General features: G+C 37.7%; 1 protein-coding gene across 1 annotated transcript in view; it reads right to left on the reverse strand.

Moving 5' to 3' along the window:
* Positions 1-23292, reverse strand: part of SYT1 (synaptotagmin I) — a gene marked incomplete at its 5' end in the record, with an annotated part of 80029 nt that extends 56737 nt beyond the window's left edge. Inside the window, 2 exons of the mRNA XM_010085730.1 lie at positions 20066-20233; positions 23125-23292. Of these exons, the coding sequence (XP_010084032.1) occupies positions 20066-20233; positions 23125-23292 (336 nt within the window). The remainder of the gene's footprint in view (positions 1-20065; positions 20234-23124) is intronic.
* Positions 23293-24393: the final 1101 nt, after the last annotated feature.

The raw sequence follows: 24393 nt of genomic DNA on the forward strand, positions 1-24393 counted from the left end.
AAAGATATGACACAGCTTCTGGAGAAGGAACAGCTAAGTAGATTAGGACTCTTCAGGCTGCAAAGGGGGTGGTTGGGGAGCAGTATTTTAGAGACCTCTATCTGACCCAGGAGGGCTATAACGATGTTATAACCTTGCTCAAAAGAACAGACCTGAATATTAGAAAATTTACATTTCTAATTCATATCTGGAATAACCTAAGATGTCTTTCACAGCATGGACAGAAGGAACAGCTAAGTAGATTAGGACTCTTCAGGCTGCAAAGGGGGTGGTTGGGGAGCAGTATTTTAGAGACCTCTATCTGACCCAGGAGGGCTATAACGATGTTATAACCTTGCTCAAAAGAACAGACCTGAATATTAGAAAATTTACATTTCTAATTCATATCTGGAATAACCTAAGATGTCTTTCACAGCATGGACTGCGCTGCTGCAGAAGGACTTACTATTCCTCCCTGTCTGCATATACTGTTATAAATCCCAGCATATATTCAGATCATGGAAACGTGGATTTCAGCCATGCAATCTGCATAGCTCATGCTCGGCCCTAGGCAAGCCTGCAATGGCACAGTGACAGCAAAACACACTTCTGTTCCCTTACATTCGGTTTTGGAAATCCATATTGGCTAGGTCAATGGTGAAGTTGATCTATCACTTGCAGGTTGTTCAGAATGGAAGAAATCAATTGCTTATTGATTTGTATTGTTGTGATCACAGATCACCCAGCTGCTCCACGGATGCTGTTCTATTACATGGTAGACTTGGTTTAAATTAGCCTGGTTGATTCATGGGGCTCTGAATAAGACTGAAACAAGGTATATTGAAAAGGTCGTTCTAGTCCTTCGTCTCAGAGACCTTTGTACTCATGTATCATGCGACATTCAAGGGCTCTGCCCTCACCTCACTAGGCAGAGCTTTGGTTGTAGCAGCATGGGAACTTGTATCCCCTTGTATTCCTCAGAAATGTGCCTCATTGACAGGCTATCTAAACATCCGTTTTGTAAGGTACTTTTAAATCAATGCCATGCTTCTAATTGCTCCTTTGATTGGGGTTTGGTTGGTTTTGTTTTGTAGGTTTCTTTTTGTTTGGTTGGTGAGTTTTTTTTGGGGGGGGTTGTTTTTTGCTTTGGTTTTGTTTTTTTTTTTTTTTTTTTGTACTTGTGTTGAGACTAGGATGTGTTTAGGAAGCATAAAATGGTGTTAGGATTGTTGTTTCTGATCTGAGTGCTCCAGCAGAGGCAGGAGGAGGTACTTTACAAACAGCTATTGCCACGGAGACCATCACCTCTCACCAGCTTTTCCCCATCTGTAATCATGTTATGCTTCTGTGCAAATACCGCAATTGTCTACACAGAAGAGTAATTTTATGAGAGCATTTAATGCATTTTTAGGCTCTTTTAATGTAATTTTAGCTGCAGGAAGCACGGAGAAGAATCCAGCATCATGTAAACAGCCACTTTTCCATAGATCACCAGCAAGCCATGGGAAATGACAGCAGATGATGGGCTCATGCCAGTGAATAACTTGAAGAAAAATGATACCTCTTTAAATGCCTACAGAAACACATTTAATACTTTTTTGTTATTATTAAAATCTGTACTAACTGCATTTCTTCAATTTCTTGTACTTCCAACATTTTCCCTTTGCATGACTGCCACAAGTTTTCTATTCCTAAGCTGGTTTTGTTTTGTTTTTTCTTTAATTTTAAAAATATTTGTCAGGCAAAATACCGCAAGTGACAGCACTGCAATGAAGCAACAAAAAGCAATCACTAGAGGTGTGGTTTGCAGGAGATAATTACAAACCCCTGCAGGGCTATGAGGTACAGATGAGTGCTTCTGGTATGGTGATTATCTCATGGAGGTGCCTTATTGTTGTTATGAATTTCTTTCAGCCCCATGTATAAATAATTTATATTAGCAAATTACTTTGATCTCTGATGGAAACTGTAAGTTAGTGTTAGAAACTTCCAGCTGGGAGGTTCACAGACATTAACCTACTCATGTATAATGCCTAAACACCAATCAAAAGACTCTCTCCATCTAAGTAACTTCATAACTTCATTACATTTAAAGAGGATGCAATGGAGCAGAACGTAAATGACATAGACAGCGCTGCTAACATTTCTTCAGCTTAGAAAAGGTTATTTGAAGTCCTGTTGAGAACCAGGACTTTCTAGAAATGACTCTAAGTGGCTCCTGCCTGTCTCATGTTTCTTCTTGTATTTGTCAGTAATCATTTTTGCCTTGACAGTGCACTCTCCTAATGAGCTACAGAGAAAAATGCAGATGACTCTCATCACACTGTAGAATCTCTAACAGCGCCATCTATCTTAATATGAACATTCTCCACATTTTTGCAGAAGATATTATGAGAAAGTTGATGCTTGCAGCTCTCTTGGTAAAACAATACCAAATAATGAGCCACAGCACCATATGCTTTTACCTAATTGCATCTAAGACTCCAAAATAGTAGAGGAAGGATGTAAACACAGTGAAGTGGGTTTCCAAGTTCAGTACCTGGTTTTGATTGTGGATATTTGCATAAGCTAGAGAGAAACACAACAGGATGTAGTTTGTGGGTGAAGACCCAATCTTCCGTACATCAAATTTTCAATAGAAGCTCATAAAGTTCACTATGTAGTTTTCGCACCAACTGAAATGTTTTAAAACTGTGTTGAAAACAATAACAGCACAAAGGTGGGTTTAAAGCTAAATTAGTGTCTTTCAGATTCAGGAAACCTGGGTAAAGTGTGATGACAGAATCTCTAATCCTAATTCCCACATCCACAGGCTTCAGACAGTTTTGAGGCCATCATATTCTGTCTACACATGGATCTCAAATTCAACGAATTCCTTTTCTTGGCATGTAATACACTAAGCCTCAAAGGTGTCATAATAATGCTAGTAACAGAATCACACAGATGCAGAAATGGATGACATGGACTGGCCACAACTTCAATTAAGCCACTACAGCAAGTGGGCAGAATTAGCAGCTCATACACATAGCTGGGATAATATTTCTGCTCCACACTCCCTGGGACGAGTAGGGATCATACTGGGAAAAGGAAATACTGGTCTGTTGGGCTCCCCCTTTTTCTTTAAACCTGAAATTGTATTGCCACAGCAGCTCTCCTTAACATTACCAGTTTCAAAGGCACAGATTTTTTTATAAATACATGGTTAAAGAACAAAGTGGGAAATGTCAAACCTGCAATAGGTACAATCAGGAAAGAAAGATAATATTCTTTTCGCTTGCAAATCAGGGACCAGATGACACCACAATATTCAGACAATTCTGCAACAATTAGGCAAAGGAGTGGGAAGCGAGCAAGAAACTCTTAAAACTCAGTTTGCATAAATAGGCTAGAAATAGATGGTGCAGCAGGGTAAGATAAAGGACAACCGGAAAGAGAAAAAAACCTGGAGCTAATGTCTCAGCCCATTATTATAGCACTTTTGGAGGCTATCACAAGAATACGTATGCACACCAAGTGCCACTGTACCCCAAACTCTACGAACTACTTTTGGGATAAAAGGCTGAGAGCAAATAGGAGAGGCAGAGTTCTCCCCAGCCCTCTCAATCAAAAGGCTGATTACAGAAGTAGCTATTTCAGACTTGCAAAATGTTACCTATAAACCCAGTCAATATAAACTTAAGGCCTTTAACAACTAAACCATTAATCTGACAAGCAGAGTAATTCCTTTGCTGTCTAAAGGAATTTCATGCCTGTGAATGGAGCAGCCACACTTTTATACAGCTATCGGTAAATTGGTGCTAAATGCCTCGAGAGAAGGAAGAACCTCCTTCATGACTGTACCTAGTGCACGTTTGAAGAAAATACTTCGAAGCAACAAAATATGAACAGACAATGCCCTGATGCATGTTTCCTTATTCAAGGATCAGTCTTTATCTGCAGGAATGGAAGCATGGAGTGCCTGTGATCTGAAGTCTCTCCTGTTTACTTTTACTAACATTATTTCAGAAGTGTCTTCATAGGTTATACCCTCTTTAAATGTGAAAACAAGGAAATTAAGCAAAGCAATGTGAAATAGGTTACAGCAGGAGATCTTGGAAGAAACAGAGGGTTCTTGAGGCAAAGATCCAGAGGGCTCATTTTGGATGCTGTAAAAAAGGGATTAGTAGTGACAACAGGCTAAAGAAGAGATGGAAAAGAGACTGATGCTAGGTGAACAGACAACAGAAATAGCAGCAAAGGTCCATGAGGCAAGTTTTAAAAGGGAGAAGTTTTAGGGTAGACAGGGAACAAAATGAAGTGAATTTATTAAAGGTGTCAGGAGGTGGAATGTGTAGGGATATAGTCATGGTATAAAGTAGGAGTGAGGAAGAGCTAAAAGAAATGGTTTAATTGAATATTCCTTTTGACCAATTTTGCTACTACAGTCCTACTCTCTGACTCCTTTGTAATACAACTTCTGTGTGCCAACACTACTTTTTACCTTTGCTTAAAGGGAATAGACCTGGCAGGATGTTTCTGTGGAAATAAAATCTACTTTTTTTCCCCCCCTCTGAACAGCACTACTCAACATAGAGATTCTTCACAAATCTCTGTCTTCTTACTGCAATAAGAAAAGTGGTAGATTTGATTTCTTTTAACTGCCCTAATTATGTAATATTCTCCAACTCAATAGTAAATCAGACTTGAAAGCATGTTGGGCAATGATTTGAAACACCCAATGTTATTAAAAATTAACGTCATGTTTTGTCAGCTTCCTCCTTTTAGTCCTCTTCATGACTTTTTTAACTGTTTAGAGAAAGCACTTCTATTACTGCTTTGTAAAAAGCAGAGGAAATGGAAAGAGAAAACACTGTTGTTACTATTAGTAGAAAATGACACTTCACGGTCATCAGTTTAAAAGCATTACAATCAGCTGCCTCTTGCAAAATGAGAAACACTGTGGCTGAAGGCACTTGAAATCAAAGATTAGCAGAAATGCACTCTTTGACTTCCAAGCAAGAGACCATGCTACCAAACATACCGAGTTCTTAATTAAACAAGAAGGAAATGAATCTCTTAAGTAAACGAGAAAGGGAGGAATGAATTAAAAGAAATGTGTACGCATGAACAGCATAGCCTGGTTTTCTGTAACTCTTTGCCTACCCTCAAATGCTTGCAGCTGGCTGCTCTGCTTTAATGATTGAATCTCACTCTGTTTTGCCACTTGGCTTCTCCTCAGCTCCTGCTTGATCGTATTTCTAAATGTCACTCACGTTTATGCAGGCCAGTGCACAAACCAAAATTAATTTAATGGAATGGCACATTAATATTATTACTTTTGACAGCATGGAAAACTTATTAACTATAGCATGTCACAAGGCTAGTCTTCTAGTGAATAGTTTAAGTACAACATTGAAAAGAAATGTAATACATTTGAAAATATTTTTTTGGCTTATCAGACACTGTGAGAAGTCAAATCATGATCATTTTCCATAATTATTAGAATATTATGTGTGCATCACTGTCACTTTACAGAAAATCTTTGTCCTCTTCTGATAGGGTACAGGAAGCCACAGCACAGTACTCTTGCTTGATTTGAAAACATCTCTTGTAGTAAGTATGGGCGCCTTAATGCTTAGTTAATGCAGTTTCTACTACCAAGGGTGTCTTAGTTTCCAAAAGCAATTGACTCTAAAACTTTAGATTATGGAGTGAAATTACAACATACATCTGAAAAAGGATCAGTAGACAGCAGAGAAGTGTAATTAAGGATCAAATCAGATGAAATCAGTTACTGACTTCTTACTTGTACCGCTGGATGTCATAGTGTGTTAAAAACCCTGCACGAACACAGTCCTTGCTGCAATGACCATACATTATGGATTAGTGAAAGACAGAATAAACAGATCAAACAAACCAGTAGGTGGCAATGATTGGCACGATGGACTGAGTAATCCTCTCTGGCTACTGGTAAGTTCTGCTGAAATTCAACAGCCCCAGGGAAAGACTATCAGGTGAATTCAGTGTCTCCATTACTAAAGACATACAGTGTATTTCTATTTGTTCTGCAAGAACCACTAAGAGAAATTCAGTGGAATTTGTGGATTACCTTTATAGCTGGCTATCTTCTTCCCCTTCCTTTGTAACAAACTACCCTGACAAAAAGACGTTGCACCTTGTACCAGTCCCAGCTACATAACAAATAAATGGTTCCTTTTGCAGCGACACTAACAGAGCCTGCTTCACTGAGCTCCTGTGGATACGTGTCCTTCTTTCTCTCATCTCTTGCTTGCTCTAACACCAGTCCAGCTTTCATGTCCCTCTATAATATCCCCCAGCGCTACCTCCAGCTCCCTTCCAGCTCCAAAATCTGCTAAACTGGCAATTAGGCAAGGGGCAGTACACAATGCTGTCATTTTAAAACTAGAAGCTTGCTAGCTAGCTAGCAGGAGGCCAAACAGAATGTGAGGAACCGGCACATGCTCAAAGGTTTCCCTGAACAAGGCAAGAATCTGAGTACCCATCCTCTTTAAGGCATTGCTTTCCCTTAAATTGACAGGAGCCTTCTTACCGTGCTCCCCAGCTTCTGGTGCAGTATGCAACAGAGTTCTGTGCCAAAACCAGCTTGTGCCTTCACAAGAAGAAAACTCGGGCATACAGGCAGGTCAGGATCCTCACTGCACTGCAGCCAGCACGGTGACCTGGAAAGGACTGCACAGTGAGCTGAAAAGGAACTGGATTTGCTAAGGGGAAAATCACAGACAGCTGATGTAACTTAACAGCCGACAGGTGAAGTCTTATGATGAGACAGTTCTCTACCTCTAATTTATCAAGATGAAGAAGACTTTCCTTCATGTATAATTTCACCCAAGTCAATGTCATCTTTTATTTCCATCCACTGCTTCTCTGCTACAGGCACAGTCAGGATTTGAAATCCCTTTCTATATCACTGCTCTTTGGAAAGTTTACTTCCCTTGTCCTATTTTAACAATTTTTCTACTGGAGATTTTTCCAGAGCATCCAAACTGCCTAAAAATATGAGATGGGGTAAAAGATATGCAGCTGGAAAAGAGGCAAGCTGAAAACCCTCAGAAAAGCTCAGAGCCACATTTGTTCTAGTGTTTCTTAGTTTCATAAAATTCATAAATATGTAAAGTACTCTCTCAATTCAATTTTTTTGTCTTTAGTTCCAGTTGAAATGAAGAAACTAATACACGCCTCCTTCTGCAATGCCTTGCATTATAAGTTTTAAGTTCAGCTCATTAAATATTTGTGCTCAGTTCAAGAATGACTTCCTTCCAACTAGTGCTATGTATTCAAATCTATTGACTTACCAGGCTCATATCCACTCCTTAAACAAAGCATTAAAAATATATTTTTTTTAAACTACTGAAAGATATTCAAGTTTTTGGATGAACACATACTGGCAAAAACCTCTTTTATTACTCCACTTCCCCTGGCTATTTCATTTTTAAAAACTCTCTTAACACATTCTTTAGGAAGACCAGACAGCTCATCAAAGGTCATCATAGCAATCAGTACCACACATTTAATTTCATTAATCTCTTCAGTAAAAAGAAAGAGGTCACCATAGTAATCTATAAAAATCTAGGAAAGAAGACTGCACTTATCATGAGATCTCTAGCTCAATGATATTCACTTGTAATAAGTCTTAGACCACAAGGGAAATTCAAGAAGACTGGAATAGTGCTAATGTTATGCCCATCTTGCTCAAAAAAAGGACAAATGGGATGAAGGTGGTATATATCAGCTATTTGCCTTTATCAAACCCAGATGAAACAAAGGAAGAACTCATACAAGTTTGCATTAATGATGGTTTAAAGGATAAGAAATATTATGAATGTGAAGTCATATGGTTTTATGGAAAATAGGTCTTTTCAACTAAAACCAGATTCACTCTTTGATAAAATTGTAAATTTGGTTGATGAAGGAAACATGCAAAAAATTTTTGTGTTCTTTTCAAGGTCTACTTCTGTTTTTTTATAGATGTGGAAGACATTAATGCTAAAGTAAGCAGGTGATACAAGAATTAACATAATGGTAAACAGTAACGCAACAGGTTGGTCAGAGAGAAAGTGCTAAATCACTTTCCTGTAACCAGTCACACAGAGTACATTTTCATACAGCCAAAAGCAAAAATTCTGCATCCTAAGACAAAGAACTCAAGACTATTTCCAAGTATCTACTAGAATCAGGAAATATATGTTACAAGGCAGTGCCTCCTGCTGAGAATTTAGGGTCGTAATCTACAGACCATGAACCGCTAGTGTAATGTTGTACAAAACACTCAATAGCAGAAGGGAGCAGAAGCAGCTGGTGACTTTGCCGGTCTGGCAAGGATATAAAGTATACTGCACACAGTTCTTGTGTACATATTTTTTTTAAGATGCTGAAAACTACAGAGAAGGTAAAAAGTCACAGCTCTTATTGGAAAAATGGAGAAAAAGCCTGATCATGAAAAACACAAAAGACAAATTTCTGCAGCTTTTTGAAAAGAGGACTGGAAATGACTTGATTACAGCACATAAGTACTGTAGAGAAGAGGAAGCATCATGCATTAAATGTCTTGAATCTACTGAAGAAAGGCATAACAAGAATCAATGACTTGGAGTAGAACTCAGTAACGTCCAAGTAACAAATAAAGTACACATTTTTAACAGACAGAGAGAGTCACTGCTAAAGCTATAAGGGATGTGTTATTTTCTCCATCTACTGATGTCTTAAAATCAGTAACTTGCAACCTCTTCAGGTTTGAAGACCCGCTAAAACTTTTCCAGTGGAGGTGCAAAGCTGCCTATAACAAATGCTGATCTACTGTCAGCAGCATTTCCTTTGTAACTTCTGTCAGTAAAGTCTCATGCAGAATTTTGCAGTGGAATCTCCATAAAATTCTGATTAGATTATATTAAAATGTGTAATGGGAGACTTGGTTTGGTGAACTTCCGCTAAAACATGCAGATAACGCTGAAAGTCAGGATGCCATGAGGAAATCTGAGCTTTTGGAACTTGCAGTCTATGGCCATACAGCCAACATAAAATGCCATGGGCTGAGAATCTGAGGGTTTCTAGCTCCTTGATCCAAAACCAAGCAAGGTCTAACTTTCAAGTTTGTCAGGGGGTTTAAACCCTTGTGCTACCTTCCTCCCAAGTTAGCACAGAGGGAACACTACTATCTCCTGGATACTACCTGTTTCCTAGACAGTTTGATTATAGGAAGCTCTTTAAAATGTTCCTTGAAGATCTAGGAGTCCTTCAGATTTATGACAGACAACCTCACCTCATTTAGAAAAATACAAAATTTGATAGGAAATGGTAGTATTTCTAAACAAAAGAAAGATTTTTTAAATGGGAGATTTTTTTTCATAAATCTTAGCTAGTCTAGGCCCAATGCAAATAAAATAGATCAGACTTAAAGACTTGTCATCCACAGCGAGTTGTAAGAGCTCATATACTGCCTTCTGGCAATAAACCCAAAGAATCAATGAACAGGTGGGCTACATAGTCTAAGGAGCATGTCCCAGTGTTTACACACATGATATTCACAGCTTTATATGTAGGGATTGTGCTTGAGGGTTGACTAACAACTAGTTTTCATGATAGGGAATATAGAAACAGGAAACTTTCAGAGCCTTTAATTCTTACATAATGTGACTTGTGCTCACAGGAGTTTATGCCAACTCTAGAACCCTACAGCTGAAGTCCAAGGAGGAAGCCAAAATTCTCAAGTCATTCTGGAGCATATGATTGTTACAGCAAATCCGGTAGAGTTTAATTAAAAATCTATTCTCATTTACAATTATAATATATCAGAAAATATTAATTTTTTGGGTTTTATGTTCTTAATAATAAAAGTTGCAACTTTCAATACACTAAAGGTGTATCTTTTTCCTTTAGGCTGATGGATAAAACTAAAAGCATACAGTTCTCCAGTAAGAAATCAACTAATTGTTTAGTATTACAGACAGACATTCTGAAGAAATAACCATGTCTTTTAAATGTTTTAAAGGGTATGTAGAAAAGTATGATTCTATATGTAGACAAACATCATAATTTGCTATATCAAATTGCAATGAAACAAATTGGTCCTCATTGTAAAAAAAAAGAGGATGCAGAAGCATATGCATATCTGAATGGCACATGAAGTTCTAGGTGGGGTTTTTTGGAGGCATTCTGAAGAAATAATCATGTCTTTTAAATGTTTTAAAGGGTATGTAGAAAAGTATGATTCTATATGTAGACAAACATCATAATTTGCTATATCAAATTGCAATGAAACAAATTGGTCCTCATTGTAAAAAAAAAGAGGATGCAGAAGCATATGCATATCTGAATGGCACATGAAGTTCTAGGTGGGGTTTTTTGGAGGGCTTTGACATATTGTCATATACAAGTTAACATTTAAGAGTGATAGAAAAAGAAAATGCAGGGATGAAAATCTACTATGACAAGAAAGAAATCATGGGTTACAGAGGTGTGCTGTGGAAGAACTGCAGCTCTTAGTTTATGTCACAGAACTGTAATAGTTGTACCTATCTTCTGTACAATAAGTACAAGCAAAAAAAAAATAGAGTAATCAAAATTAATACAAATGACCCACATCTCCTGGAAAACTTGCCTGCTCTAAAACATCACAGAAAATTAATGTTCAGCCTGACTGATTAATGTGAAAGTCCAAATGAATAAAAACACTTTTGGCATAATCCGCTGCTATCTAATTCCGGGCTGGGCATTAACAGACAGGGGATGTCAGCTGCAGACCTCAGGGCACTCACATGAAAATAAGCTCCTGCAAGTTTTGAAGCCTGAGCTCCACTCATCATCAGAGATCCTCCTGTTAATTTTCACAGTTACTGAAGAAGATATGGAAAAACAAAGGTGAAATAAGCAGACTCCAGACAACCCAGTAGCACTGAGGATTACCAGAAGCAATTTAAGTGGCACCTAAAAGTGGTTAAGGATCTAGTGGGAAGCTCAGGCACTGTCTGCCCGCTGCCATCCATATACCACTGAGAAGCTGCAATGCCACGTTCTATGGCGGTGGTAGGAAAAGCAAGTTATAAACCCCACATAATGGTAATCACCTAGGGAATGACTTGGGTTAGAATGTTATCACAAGGTCTCTGTCTAGGAAGAGATTTTGAACTCAAGGTCAGACACAAGTGGAAAAAGGCACTAGAGAAGGGTTCCCAAATTTAGTTGCCATTATCAGTGCCAGTGGAAGTAGCAATAACTCCTAATTCTGTTCTGTTGTAGGTGAATGCATCCAGCTGATCAAGCAGCAATAACATACCACTTTGAACTCTCATTTTCACTGCTAGTTTGGAAACTCCAAACTTTGGCAGTATTTCTATAATTGTAGTTGCTGACATAATGCTCAAGGAAAATGTCTTGGCCTCCATGTCACTGGATTTCATTACAGGCACTTCTCTTCAGCGAGTGCTTGGCCAGAAAGTAGCACATACAGACAATATCTGGGTTCAAAAAGGAGATCAGAAATGAACTTCATCTGCTTACTGATGATTGCAGCTCAAAGTAAGTTGTGTTCTGCTCTAAGCAGACAGCAGGAGTAGCAATTCTGTGGCAGTAACCATCTTCAAGCCCTCTACAGAAAAAAAATCCTACTCTGCAAACTCTGCCACTGGAAAGGACAGAGCAAGTACAGTACCACTCTACCCATCTAGCAAGTGAGCCAGCCAGGCAGCCATCCGAAACAAAAATTCCCAGTTAATGCAATTAAAGGCCACTCACAAAACTACTAAAGTCTGCACAAAAACTTCCATCACAGGAACTCCATCATAAAAGAAAGATGTATTTCTGTTCCATACTCAGGTCTACACCATATACGCAGACACACACACAGAATATGCTAAGTGAGGAGGGGGTGCGATTTAAAGTTTCATCTCTGGTCAACACAGATACTAAAAAGCAACAGCAACTTTAGACTGTGGAGGCTAAAAAGTGTGATTTAATTATTAACTGACTCACACAGGTGTATAGAATGGTGGTGGAAGTTTGAATAAAAAAAACCCAAACTAAAAGATTAAGAAACCGAGAGACCAGTCAGCATTTTATTATTTTTTCCTTTGTGTAGCCAGTTCTATGAAAGTCTGGAGAGAGAGAGAGAGAAAGAAAGGAGAAATGGTTTGATCTTTAGACAGTGGCATAATTCTTGGAGTAAAATTCCTCACTATTTGAATTTTAGATGACAGAGAGGTTAAAAAAATTTGAATTGCATAGCATCAACATTATAAATGTTTGTAACCAGATAAGCTACAAAAAAAGCATTTACATCTCTCTTGTTAATCTCTTTAAATCTTATGTATGATCTAGAGTTACCGATGAACATCCAAGAACAATAATATTTGCTTTGATCTTTGTGATTGAAAGTGAAAGACTACCTATACCCAGTCCTTCAAAAAGAACTGTGTGTATGTTACAGACTGCAAGTTCTCAAAAACTGGAAATGTCAGGTCTCCATTAACCTACAAGAGAAGAATGCATAAAATGCAGAAACAGAGATATTCTATGAAAAGGGTTTTTTTCCCGCAAGTTATTATTTTGTACAACAGCATCCTGCCAGACTGAATCAGACACGACTAAGAGCAAAAGGCTCACAGAGCAAGCTGCAGAAGACCACAGATAAGAAAAAGGAGAGAAGTACAGCATTGATTGCACTGAAACCACCCAGCTGCATCACCTGTATCACACCAACAGCACATCAGCCAATGTGAGGAATTTCTTTGGCCTTTGGTGGAAGGCTGAGTTTTATGATACAATTGAACAGGTAACTCTAGGAATAAGTTACTGCTGTCTGTCATCCATTTAGCCTAGGAATAAGACTTCGTAATACATGCTAAATTCATGTACTCTACCTCTTAAAATATTAGCATAAAACCAATAAAAGCCTAATACCACCAAACTGAAAATACAGTGTTATATTCTAGATTCTAACTGTGATTTCTCTAAAATAACAGCATTTGGTGCTAATTCCTCTCACAGTTACAATTTAAAGTGCTTCAAATGCCAGTTAAGCTCATTGTTGAACTAAACTGAAACACAACAGGCTCTGAAAAGAGGTTAAATGGTTACTATGGTAATCCCTGACATGGTCTAAATAGGTATTTAATAGCTGATAGAGGGAAAAAAATGAAGAAAATGGATAATTCCTTTCTTTCGTTGACCACTGTTCCTAAATCTTTGTCTTTAACCTTTTCAGAAATACATCTTTCCCTGATGCTTTGGTTCTACATGGAGTGGGCACAACAAGTGAGGAGACAAAAGGGGCATACTGTGCCTCAACCTTCTAGAGGAAAAGCTGTCGTCTTTGTGAGAGCTGCTCTCTCCTTGTGACTGTTAAAATGCTGGTCTCTGTTACGAAGGTCCTTCTAATGACACGATGGAGTATTTTGATACAGCCATCTTAGGATGCTGTAGCCCTTAGCTCCTGGTCCTGGTTTGTAACAGCAATCAGATAACGATTTTTGTCACTGTGGGTTTGCAAAGGGAGAGGAAAAAGGGAAATAACAGTATTACCCTGCACTACTGCAAAGCTTCTGCCTAGAATCCCAGAGAGAAATGCAATTTCTGCCTCTGGATAATGCATTCACTGATGCTGGTAGTCAGAAAAATAAGTACATAAAAGTCCTGGTGGAGAACAATGTAGGAAAATTTCATATATATCATGTTCTGTGGCCCTTTCACACCAATGAGCTGATACTGCAGAAGCTTTTGCAATCCCTCCCAGACTACACAGCTTTATAACTGAGAGTACTCAGTGATTATGGCTGAATTTCCCAGAATTCCTTCTGCAGCTTCCGTCCAAAACATCTCTTTGTAGTACAGTTTTAGCACATTCCACTTGGAATATACTTCAGCCCATGCAAATGACTGATCCACCAGCTATCTGAATGAATCACTTGCAGGTATATGGAGACTACTTCCAGCATCTAAGTGATATGAATTCTGCTTAAGCCTTCTTAAGAACTCTAAGATGATTTTGATCCCTCTCAGAATCTTTCTCAAAAGCCTATAAAAACACCATTCAGAACATTGCTTTCCAAATGCCACTGTATGTTTAACATTCCTGTCCAGTGCTTTTGAACTCCTTGGCTGGTCTGGCTTCTCTCCTATATTAAGCATTTTAAAATTTCCTATACTTGAGGAACAATAGCCCACACAATAGCATTAGGAGGCAGAGATGGGGAGTAGTCCACTATTCCTTCCTTCAGCCTTGTAACATTCTACAAGGTCTTTAGGAATGTACCTTGAATCAAAATTAATATAATTATTATTATTTTGTGTATGGATCATTAGATCTAGTATCAAGTGTAGGATCTACTTTGTCAGCACAGTTTAACCTCAAGATGCCCTTCCACACTTGAAAGTCAGATGGTAATTAGTATGTTTTTGACAAATAACCAATACAAGTTTTTCTGATCTCAGAATGAATACTGTCCAGAAACAGAGGGGCCCCAGCAGAGCCTGAATTTAGCACTATCATTGAACTTCTCTTTCTTGTCTACTGTCCTCTGTATTTGAATTTAATATCTGTAAAGCCAGAGAGTCTGACATGAATCAAGACAAGTTCCCTTTTGATTTCAAGTAAGCCAATTACATTCTTTTTGTTATAATACAAGAATGCCTCTGACCTCCTAAGGTAGGTGTCTCTTCCAGAGAGGGAGTTAAGAAACAGAATACTCAACAAAGGTATATAGTGGGATTGTCAGTAGTTTGAGTATGAAAGGTGAGAAAAGAAATGCATAATTCTAATGGCTTGAAACAGTATCGTAATTTCTCTACCTGAGTCATACAGTTTTATCTTTAGAATCACAACATTTCAACATCTCCAATTTCAAGATGAAAAACAACTAATTAACTTCTGAAGAATTTAAAATTGGGCTTGTTTACTCTTAAACTGAAGAACTGCTGTTTTGTTCCCTGTCACACGATCAAATTCAGTTCCTTTGCAGGCAGATGCTGCACTTACAACATGTGTTCAACATTGTGCATTTACTGTATGCAACTCTGCCACAAAACATGAAAATTAAAACCCCCTTAGATTTAACATTTTAAAGTTTTAATTGGGTGTAAGAAGAAGTGAACTTGAGAAAGCTTGAACACCGTACAGAAAACATTGTGATCCAATATAATATGCAGCTAAATAAAGGCGATCGCACATTTTAAAATTTGTCTGACACTCTGACAGCATCTCCACAGGGATAATGATACTCTCTTTTGCAAAGCACTGTGCTATCTGCAAAGCTGTACAAGAACTAAGTGTTATTATTAGAGAAGGGAAAGGCCTATTAGATCATCTGTCCATCTCTGATATAACAGAAAATGACAGTGATTTGCTGCTGTGATTTGACAGTGACATTTGTAAAAATGTCCTTTCCTCTTCCTTCTGCAAGTTTCAGTGCTGAAGATTCAATAAGCTAGATTCCTTACTAACTGTCAGTCTCCAACTTCTATAAAGCATACGGAGGAATTAAACATACCCATTTTAGGCCCACTTTTCCATCTCCTTCCTTCAACTTTTATTTTTTGAAGAGGAAGGAAAGAACAATCCTCATGAATACTACATGCCAAGCTTCACAGAATTGGTCTTCCACTCCCCAGGCCGCTTGCATCTCACCCCTTTGCAAGGCAGTACTGTAGCATCTCTCCTGCTTGGGATTATGCATCATGTAGGAGAGAAGCTGTTGTGCATCTTTCTGGTGTTTTCCGGCAGTCTTCCAACTCAGAAGCTGTGTACAAAATATACCCATCAGGACCCACTGTGATAATGAGCATGCATCCATCCTGTAACCTATCCATGGTGGATGCCTGATGCATAGTCTTATGTGATGGCAGTTGTAAGAGGTCTGCAGGGCTCTTGGTGGTGGATGTTGGTACGTCGAAGATCCTTCTCCTCATGGAATAAGCCTCTGCTTCTCCACTGCTTTCAAGTGAAAAAATTGTTTTTGCTCTTCCTTATATTCCCTGAAATCTCTTGGAATGTTTGCTACAACAGGTTTGCAATTTAAGTGCCAATATAACAAAATGTCTGGAGGGAAATCAGTTGAAGTATTCAGAAGATGACTCTCAGTATGATTCACACTGCTGTGAGCAAATAAGAGGTCTGTCTGGCCTTCTGTACCGGAGTGATAACAGATATTGGATCCACTGTGTACTCAGATAAAGTTAATGGCAGTGACATCTGGTAGATGACACAGAAGAGCAAGCTCCTATCATCTGTTTTTTAGCGCTTGGTGCCCAAACCATTATATGTCAGACTTGGTAAAAGTGAATAATCTTTCAGTATCTACCACTCTTCCCTCCCATGCTCTCAGTCATATGAGACTGAAGGACTACTAGATAAATCACCTCCACAGATTCACAAGGACAGCAGAGCTAAAAGCAGCCAGGTAAAAAGGATTCAAGGAATGCAGCTCATTAGTAGCGGCCTCCCCAATATTTAGCAGTCATTGTACAGACTTGTACATTCCCAAAGCCCTCTCACAGTCGTAACAAAAGCTTACATAAAGCCTTGTGCCTTCAAAGTGCTCCACCAACATAAATATATTAATAAGACTGTTCCCAGAAGAGAATGCAATGTCAGAGAGATGCCATTCAAATGGCTGGGCTGTGAGAGGTAGAGCTTCAAATATTTCATTAAACCTTCATCCTTTGCCATCAATTTCAAGTCCATTTAGAAAGAAGAACGGAAAGTGCAGCAGAGCTTTATGAGCAAAAAGAAGAGTAACTGCTCGTAAAATGATTTTGCCTTCTATGATTGCAGTGTTAATTAAATTGTATAACCTGTGATGTGCAGTGACTAAATTTGACATGAAGTGAAATGAAAATAAGATTTTTATACTCGGTTTGACTGATGCCACCTAGATGGTTCTTTCAAAGTGACTGGTAACAATTGCCACCGATGTGCTTTGGTATATACATCTTGTTTAGGGGTCATAAGTAAAACATTAAGGATAGTTTGCCATCTGATACTTAATTGCAAACATATTTTGAATTCTAGTTAGCACTAGGTTGTTAAGAACTGACAAACCTAACTAAGTGCTGTAAGGGCAAAAAAGGAGATTTTTTGGTAGTAACAGAATTACATTCATCATACATTTTTTATTAAATACAGTTGTTTACGTTTTAACTTGTTCTTTATCATGTTTTCTTACAATTAGTAAGCCAGACCGCCGTATCATGGTTATGATTGCTACCAGAAGACAAGCATGTGTCTGTTGCTACATGTCTGGCATAGGTAAATCATGTTAGCCTTTGTATGCGCAGTACTGTATTTGCTAATTCTGAAGCTGGGGTACTGCTTGGTCACAGCTGTATCTGCTGTGAATTCTGCAATGTCTGCTGTGTCAGCTGATAACAGGTTTATGGTAACAGGACCTCTCCCATCCCTCTTTGTCCCCAAAATTATTATCTCCTAAAATCTGCTAGAATTTTATGGCATCTTTGCTGCCAAGCAGAGGCTGGGATAACGAAGATTGTGAGGTACTTGTCAGCAGTCAAATATGGAAACATGAATGACATTTCCAGGGAAACACAGCTCCCAAACCATTGACAGATGAAACTCACTTGGTTCTTGGTAGAGATTTTTCCAAACTGGGCTAAGCAATTCTTTGAATCAGGCTCAACACATATATGACAGATGTAGAGGTTGCATAACAGAGAAAAATAACTGAAGAGCTTTTGGATTAAATACACTTGACTGACCTACATCTTGAGTAACTGGTTTCTGTGGGGTCAGTTTTTATTTGTATAGTAAGCTCAGGAGCTGTTATAGGAAAACTGCAAATAATATAGAGAAAACTAACACTAACAAACTCTCTGACTAACCAAAGTTATCATATTTTTCCATATTTATTGGATACTTTGCATGCTTATGAGTATAGAGATGCAAAAATGGAACAGGAGACCCCCTGTATTAAGAAAAAAATATTTAGGGACTTGGTGCAAATGTTTTCATAAGATGATATTGCCTAGGTTCTTCTAAACAAAAAACCCACATATCAGTAGTAGCTTCAAAAAGGCCCTATTAAAAAAACTTTTAAAAAATTACAGTTTTTTCTATATATATAGTACCTGAAATCTGAAGAAAGGTGAGGGCAGAGTTTCAAACAGGAACTAAGAAAAGCTAGTTTCTTCTAGTTAACGTGACTCTCATGCAAATATATTTGCATAGACAAATGACAAACACATGTAAAAATACACACCTGTCAGTTCATTTGGGCTCTGAAAGCACAACTAAGGTACAATCTAGGTTCCATCCCTACTGCAAGCTATTATAAGTTCTTGTAATAATCTTCTAATATCTAAATACTTTAAGAATTATTTCTTTTAATTACCTACTTTTATTTTAATAAGAAGTTATTTCCAAGTCATAATGCATTTTTGGAAGTAACTCACACTGTATTTCAAGCAACTTTAACATAATATTGTATTAGCAGGATATGAACTTTATGAAGCAACCAAGGGAGTAAATCAGGTCTCAGTGTGGACGTGAGCTAGAAAACTCAAGAGGCAATGTTCTGTGCCATAAAACAGACGAAACCCCACACTAATCTATGCCATGTTACCTGCCACCTGCATATGGGGATATCACTGTTTATGTTCTAAAAAAAGGTGAAGGTTCAGTTCCTCTTTGTGTAGTATTTGGCTTCTTTTATGTGTTTTGCAACAGAAAAACACGCAGCACTTTGGTATCGCACACAATACTAAAACAAAAGTCCAGTTTGATACTTAATAAACTTTGGAAGGATTAATACACTGATTTCACATTTCTAGTTTTCTGGTATGCTGAGGCTTTAAAGGAACCGGGGCCTTGAACTGCACACTTTCTTTTTATCTTTTTTTTTGTTTCCATCTTTAGCTCTAAGAGTGGAAGAAAAATGCCCCATATAGCATGGGTACCAATGTCACAGGCAATAGGAGAGCCCCGCAAATGTCACTATGAAACAATGCCATGCAGAATAGTCTCAATGGAGCAGTGGCTTTCAAATCAATAAGCAGTAGAAGAAAGACATTTGAAAATACAGTTTTTAAAAGCAAACACTCAAAAAGACAAGACTGAAATCTACCATTTCTGAAAACCTGAGAAGGCTGCGTGGCTCAGCATCTGCTGAATTTTTCACAACTTGTAGTCTAAATCTAATATTCAAGTTTTTGCCACTTGTATTAAGGAAACATTTCATCCAGGGATTGTCCTTTTAATTACAGAAACTAAAGTCTGAATCCAAAGCAGCTTATTAGCTAAATTAGACAATGAGGAACTCAGACTCAGACTCCTTCTTCTCCCACCAGAGAACCGAAGCACGCTGTGCACTCTGACTGTTATGAGTGGGCAGATATCATCTGGCAATCAAAAGGAAAACTAACATACAAAAAGAGTATAAAATGGTCTTATAATAAGCAAAAAGGTGGATGTGCCAGTATGAACAACCTCACAGGATCCATAATTTAATTATGAAATATTTCCAAAAAGTGTCTTGTGTACATGTAGCACTGTATCTACTAAATAATGAACCCAGAGGAAGTTGGCACAGTGAGGAAAATAAAAAAGGTGATTAATATTTGAGTGAGATGCCATTCCAAGGTCTTTGTCAAATGCATAATTCTAATCAATGGATATTATTGCATAGCAGCTCAATAAAACCCTAGGATATTTCAATGAAAACCTACCATTATCTTCATGCACAATAAGATGCCTTGAGATGCAAACACTGAGAATTATTAGGGCCACAAAGAAGCCTAAATGCACACTGCTCTTATAATTCAAATGCAAATTCTGTGTACCCAAGTGGCATCAATTCAATAAAAAGTCAAACTCTTGAAAACTTTCTTAATATGTTTCATAAAGTATCAAAAAGATTGAAAATAGGATTAGCGAAGGAGCATGTACCATTCAATCAGTATTGGAAAAGATGCTTATCAAAAATTTATCAGGCGAAGTAAGTCTGAGAAATGCTGATAACAGATGGGAGCTGTCTCGGCAAAAAAAAATGTTGCTAGTTTGACTGTTTCTCTAGCTGAGGATAAAAGTGTCCTGGGGGAAAAAAAAAAGTAGTCTGGTTTTTCTTACCTCTTCCTTCTCTGCACTTTGCAAGTCCCTCCACTCCTCAGTGACATGACCGAAGTCCACTGTGTTCATCGCAACCTTATATTCCCCAATTATATCATGTTTGGAGAAACGATCAAAGTCATAAACTGCCATCACTAAAGTTTTTCCACCCAGCTCGGAGTATGGCACCTGCAAAGCAGAGAAAATGACAAACTCTGTATCTGAGACAATAAAGATCAGTCCACTACAATGCAAATCTATTTCTTTGGTTTATCAGCTGTCATCTCAGGTAAATTGAACTGCAGCGAAAATTATGAGGTGTATTTGTTTCAGAGTCACCCGATGCAGTGTTTTTTGAGACCAGGCTCTGGCACTCGATAGAACAATGTGGCAGGTCACTCATCACTCCCCGGGTTTTTCTCATTCTACTTCAAATCATTTTGTGGGTGATGAAACTGAAACAGGAAGCCCAATTATTTGCACTGAAGACACATGAACTTTTCACACAATGGTGTCTTTTCCTCAATAAATCAACTGTCATCACTCAGAAATAGGTAGCTCCCAGACTGATGAAAAAAATAGTGTTGGCTTACTGTAACTGACACAAAGTAATTAGACACTAAATAGTTCTCTTACAGTACTGCTACCTATTACTTACCAGGGCATATTTTTCATCATACCTTTCACACCGTAGACTCTAAGGTGCTTTCCAAGTCACAGTGTACCGTTAGAAATGGTAGCGGCAGAAGGCCAAGTTCTGACTAATTCTCCAGCTGTTCTGATGCATTTCGGACAGATGCTGCCAGTTAGTATGCTTATGAGTCACATTTTTAATATTTAGATGAAGATGTGCAGTTCAGGTCAGCTACACTTGAGTGGCTTTCTGGAGAGGTCTGATTTAGGAATTGTTTGGATTTACACTGAACGCTTGGCCAATCTGAGTATATTCTGCAAGTATAAATCGTTTCCACAGGCTTCAGTAAACATTTCTCTATTAATTGTCTACATAAAAAGAGAAATTAAAGTGTGGCATTGTCATTGGCCTTGTCAACTGTTGTATGTTCTGGTCTGTTTAAACCCTAGCACTGTTGTCTTTTGTTACTGTCTGGCTTTCACTTGCTTTTTAAAATACCTACTTATAACGAGTAGTTATTCTTTTCTATAACATGTTATATAATGTTTAAAAGAAGCTTTTCAAGTTGAGAGTCAGCTCCAGCTTACTCGAGTACAATAGTTTCTGAGTACAACAGTTTCAGTGGGTACAAGCTTGTGTATTGTAAATACTATAGCAAAATCTATTTTGATTCTGTAAAGTATTTGTAGCTCCTAAAAAGCTAAAGAAGGCAAATGTATGTGGAAGACAAAATTCTAAATAATTTCACTTTTATTTTTACACAGCCTCAAAAACAGGAGAAGAGAAACATTCTAAAGTTTCTGTCTCCATCAGTTTACCACTTAATGGATCCCGGTCATTTGGAATGCATGAAAAGCCTACATTTATCATTATTTCCCCTTTTTTTAATCATTAACTTGACCTCAGTATACTTTCCTTTTTAAAGAAGATCTAGTGTTAGTGCTTCCGTCATTCATTACCTCTGAAGTAGCTTCAGCTTACATTTTTGTTCAGGACAACCACGGACGTCCTCAGCTCTTGTGAGCTCTTTGGGAGGAAGTCAGGAGAAGGTAACAAAATGGGCCTGGGCTGCCTGGTGGGCAGCTTGGACAAAAAGAGAGATGGGAAGGATGCCAAGAGAGGCTGTGCACCACCTGGAGTGGGTCACAGAAGTAAGACTCTGCCCAAGTAAATGAGATATTGTCAATAGTTCCCACAGAAGTTGTTCATCACAGTTGCAACACTAGCTAAATGGTCGCTTGTCTTTTTCACTGTAGTCCCCAGAACAACAGTAGTACTTGGCATTCTCCGTTGTTTTTCTCTTGAGTACAGACCACATTATGCAGAGGATGATCAGTACCCTATTGTGATGCACCTAAACACTCTGGAAAGTGGAAAGCAAACTTTCCTCTGAAGCATCTTAAAGATGTGACTTCAAACAAGTGGACATTATAGCACAGGAGTGGATGATCTGACTTATAATTTGTGCCTTCAACTTACAGCATTATTGGTTCTTTTATTTTGTAAGCTGCATGGGAATCTGTAATTTATAACTCTGTTTTCTTTTAAATACTCTCTTAGGAAAGCTCAAGAAAAAAATAAGTCTCCACAAAAGATTATTTTTATGAACATCTTGAAGGGAAAAAATAAGCTTATATATGCAGTAGTAGTTCTGGCCTCCAGGGATATCTTTCACATTGAATTATTACATAGCCTGAGTCTTTCACTGTTCCTGTTTTCAATCTGTAGCTGTCTTTATAAGATTGGGCATAGAGGAAAAGGCATAAAGTAACAGCAGAGGAATCTATATTAGGAGAAGCCCTGTGAAACATGTTGTATAGTATGCCTTTATTGTATTTAATTGGGGTTTAGGTACAGCTACAGTTTTAGAAAAACACTATTGATAGATACTATTGGAATGATTTAAATATTGTGACGTAACACTTAGCTACATCTATTTAATTCATATGTTATTAAACCTGTGAGGTTATTTCTTTTCATATGTAAAGTAGCATGGCAAATAATTTCTATTACAAAGTCTAGCAAGATTAATCTGTCATATTGTCCTTCATCCATTTACCTTCCTTGAGTTTTAATTTAGTTTTGAGGGGAAAAGAAATGGTATACTGAAATTCATAAATCAGACTACAAACATATTTAAAGAAAATGTTCGTCTAGTGAAATTTACCTGACGTTTGTCAAAGTGTCACTGTTTTCTGACTTTCTTGTAAGTTTTATTCAGCCATAAAATATAGATCAGATTGCTATACATCAGGATAACTGAAGTGTCTAAAATCGAACTGTGCCTTTTACACCTACTGAGGTCTGACCCCATGTTATACCATTATCATCTTAAGATGACATATCACAGCTGCAGTTACCAATTAACTAAGATATTTAACTTTGTAGCCAAGCATGAGATGCACAGTGGTTAAATAAAGAGTTTCAATAATTATCAAAAAAGTACCTTGAATGTAAATTGCTCATTGAAAACAGGGTTAAGGGTCTTTCTGTGGACTTTTGTCTCATATTTCTTCTTCTTATCAGGCAGCAGGAAAACTTTGACATAGGGATCAGACGTACCACCCATATCTAATGCAGGCAGCTCAGCTGCTTGAATGATCCCAACCAGAAGCTGAAAAGAGAGAAAAACAGCAGAATGAAATTCCAAATAGACACTTATTAAAAAAACTGTAACAGAGAAATACACATGCAGACTCTATTTCTGGCCTATGAAAAACTATTCCATCCCCCTTCAAGAAAGGCAAATGAAGCAACACTATAGACTTTAGAAAACCAATTATGGCAGATGCAGACTGTACAAAGGCTGTTTTTAAGCAGAAAAGAGGTTTTCAAAGGGCAGCTGATTACAGCTAAATACAGACTTCATGTTTTTAAAGACTGCAATCAAATAACTTTCAATTGCTCTCTCCTCTTGTGCATTATTTTTCAATGCTGGGCACCATGAATAGAAATCACATTACTAAACAATCAAGAATGTCTAATTTTGATTACAAAATTTGTATTCTAAATCCCCACCATGTAACCTTCCCCCCAACCAAACATAAAAAGGTGATATATCAAATGCAAATCCTCAGGCAGAGCTCTACTGAAAACAAATGGATTTTGCAGTCTTCTTTATATTTACCTTGCCTTGTTATGTATACAAATGGGTTTAGGCAGTAAACTAAAGACAGCATTTTCAAAAAATACCCCATGAAAACTAACCTTTGGTAACTAAATCCTAACAACAACTCATAATCTCATTTCAAAACAGAAAAATTTATTTCTTAAACCTCTTAGAAAAAATAAGACTGAAGCACACTCGAAACTTGTAAATGCTTTGGCCATTTTTTACGTGTTATAAATGAAGGCTGTTTTGTTATGTTATGTTATGTTATGTTATGTTATGTTATGTTATGTTATGTTATCTAGACATCCCAGCCTGTATTAGGCCTCATCAGCCTAACAGAGTAGAGAGAAAGAAAATACTTTTAATCTTGTTTTATAGACACAGAACTAAGGTAAACATCCAAGTGGCTCTTCAAGGTCAATCTGGAGACAAGATATTAGGAACAGGGAATGAAATCTGAGAATATTTTCTTCTAAATCAGTGCTTCAGTCACAACAGATTTGCTTCTTCCATGGATGAATTGTTTAAAATTGGAAACAGAAGCTCTAACAACTGGAATACAGAACAATATAGTCGATCATAGAATCATAGAATCATAGAATG

The sequence above is a fragment of the Pterocles gutturalis genome, unplaced genomic scaffold (genome assembly GCF_000699245.1).
Source record: "Pterocles gutturalis isolate BGI_N339 unplaced genomic scaffold, ASM69924v1 scaffold7396, whole genome shotgun sequence".
NCBI classification, from domain to species: domain Eukaryota; kingdom Metazoa; phylum Chordata; class Aves; order Pterocliformes; family Pteroclidae; genus Pterocles; species Pterocles gutturalis.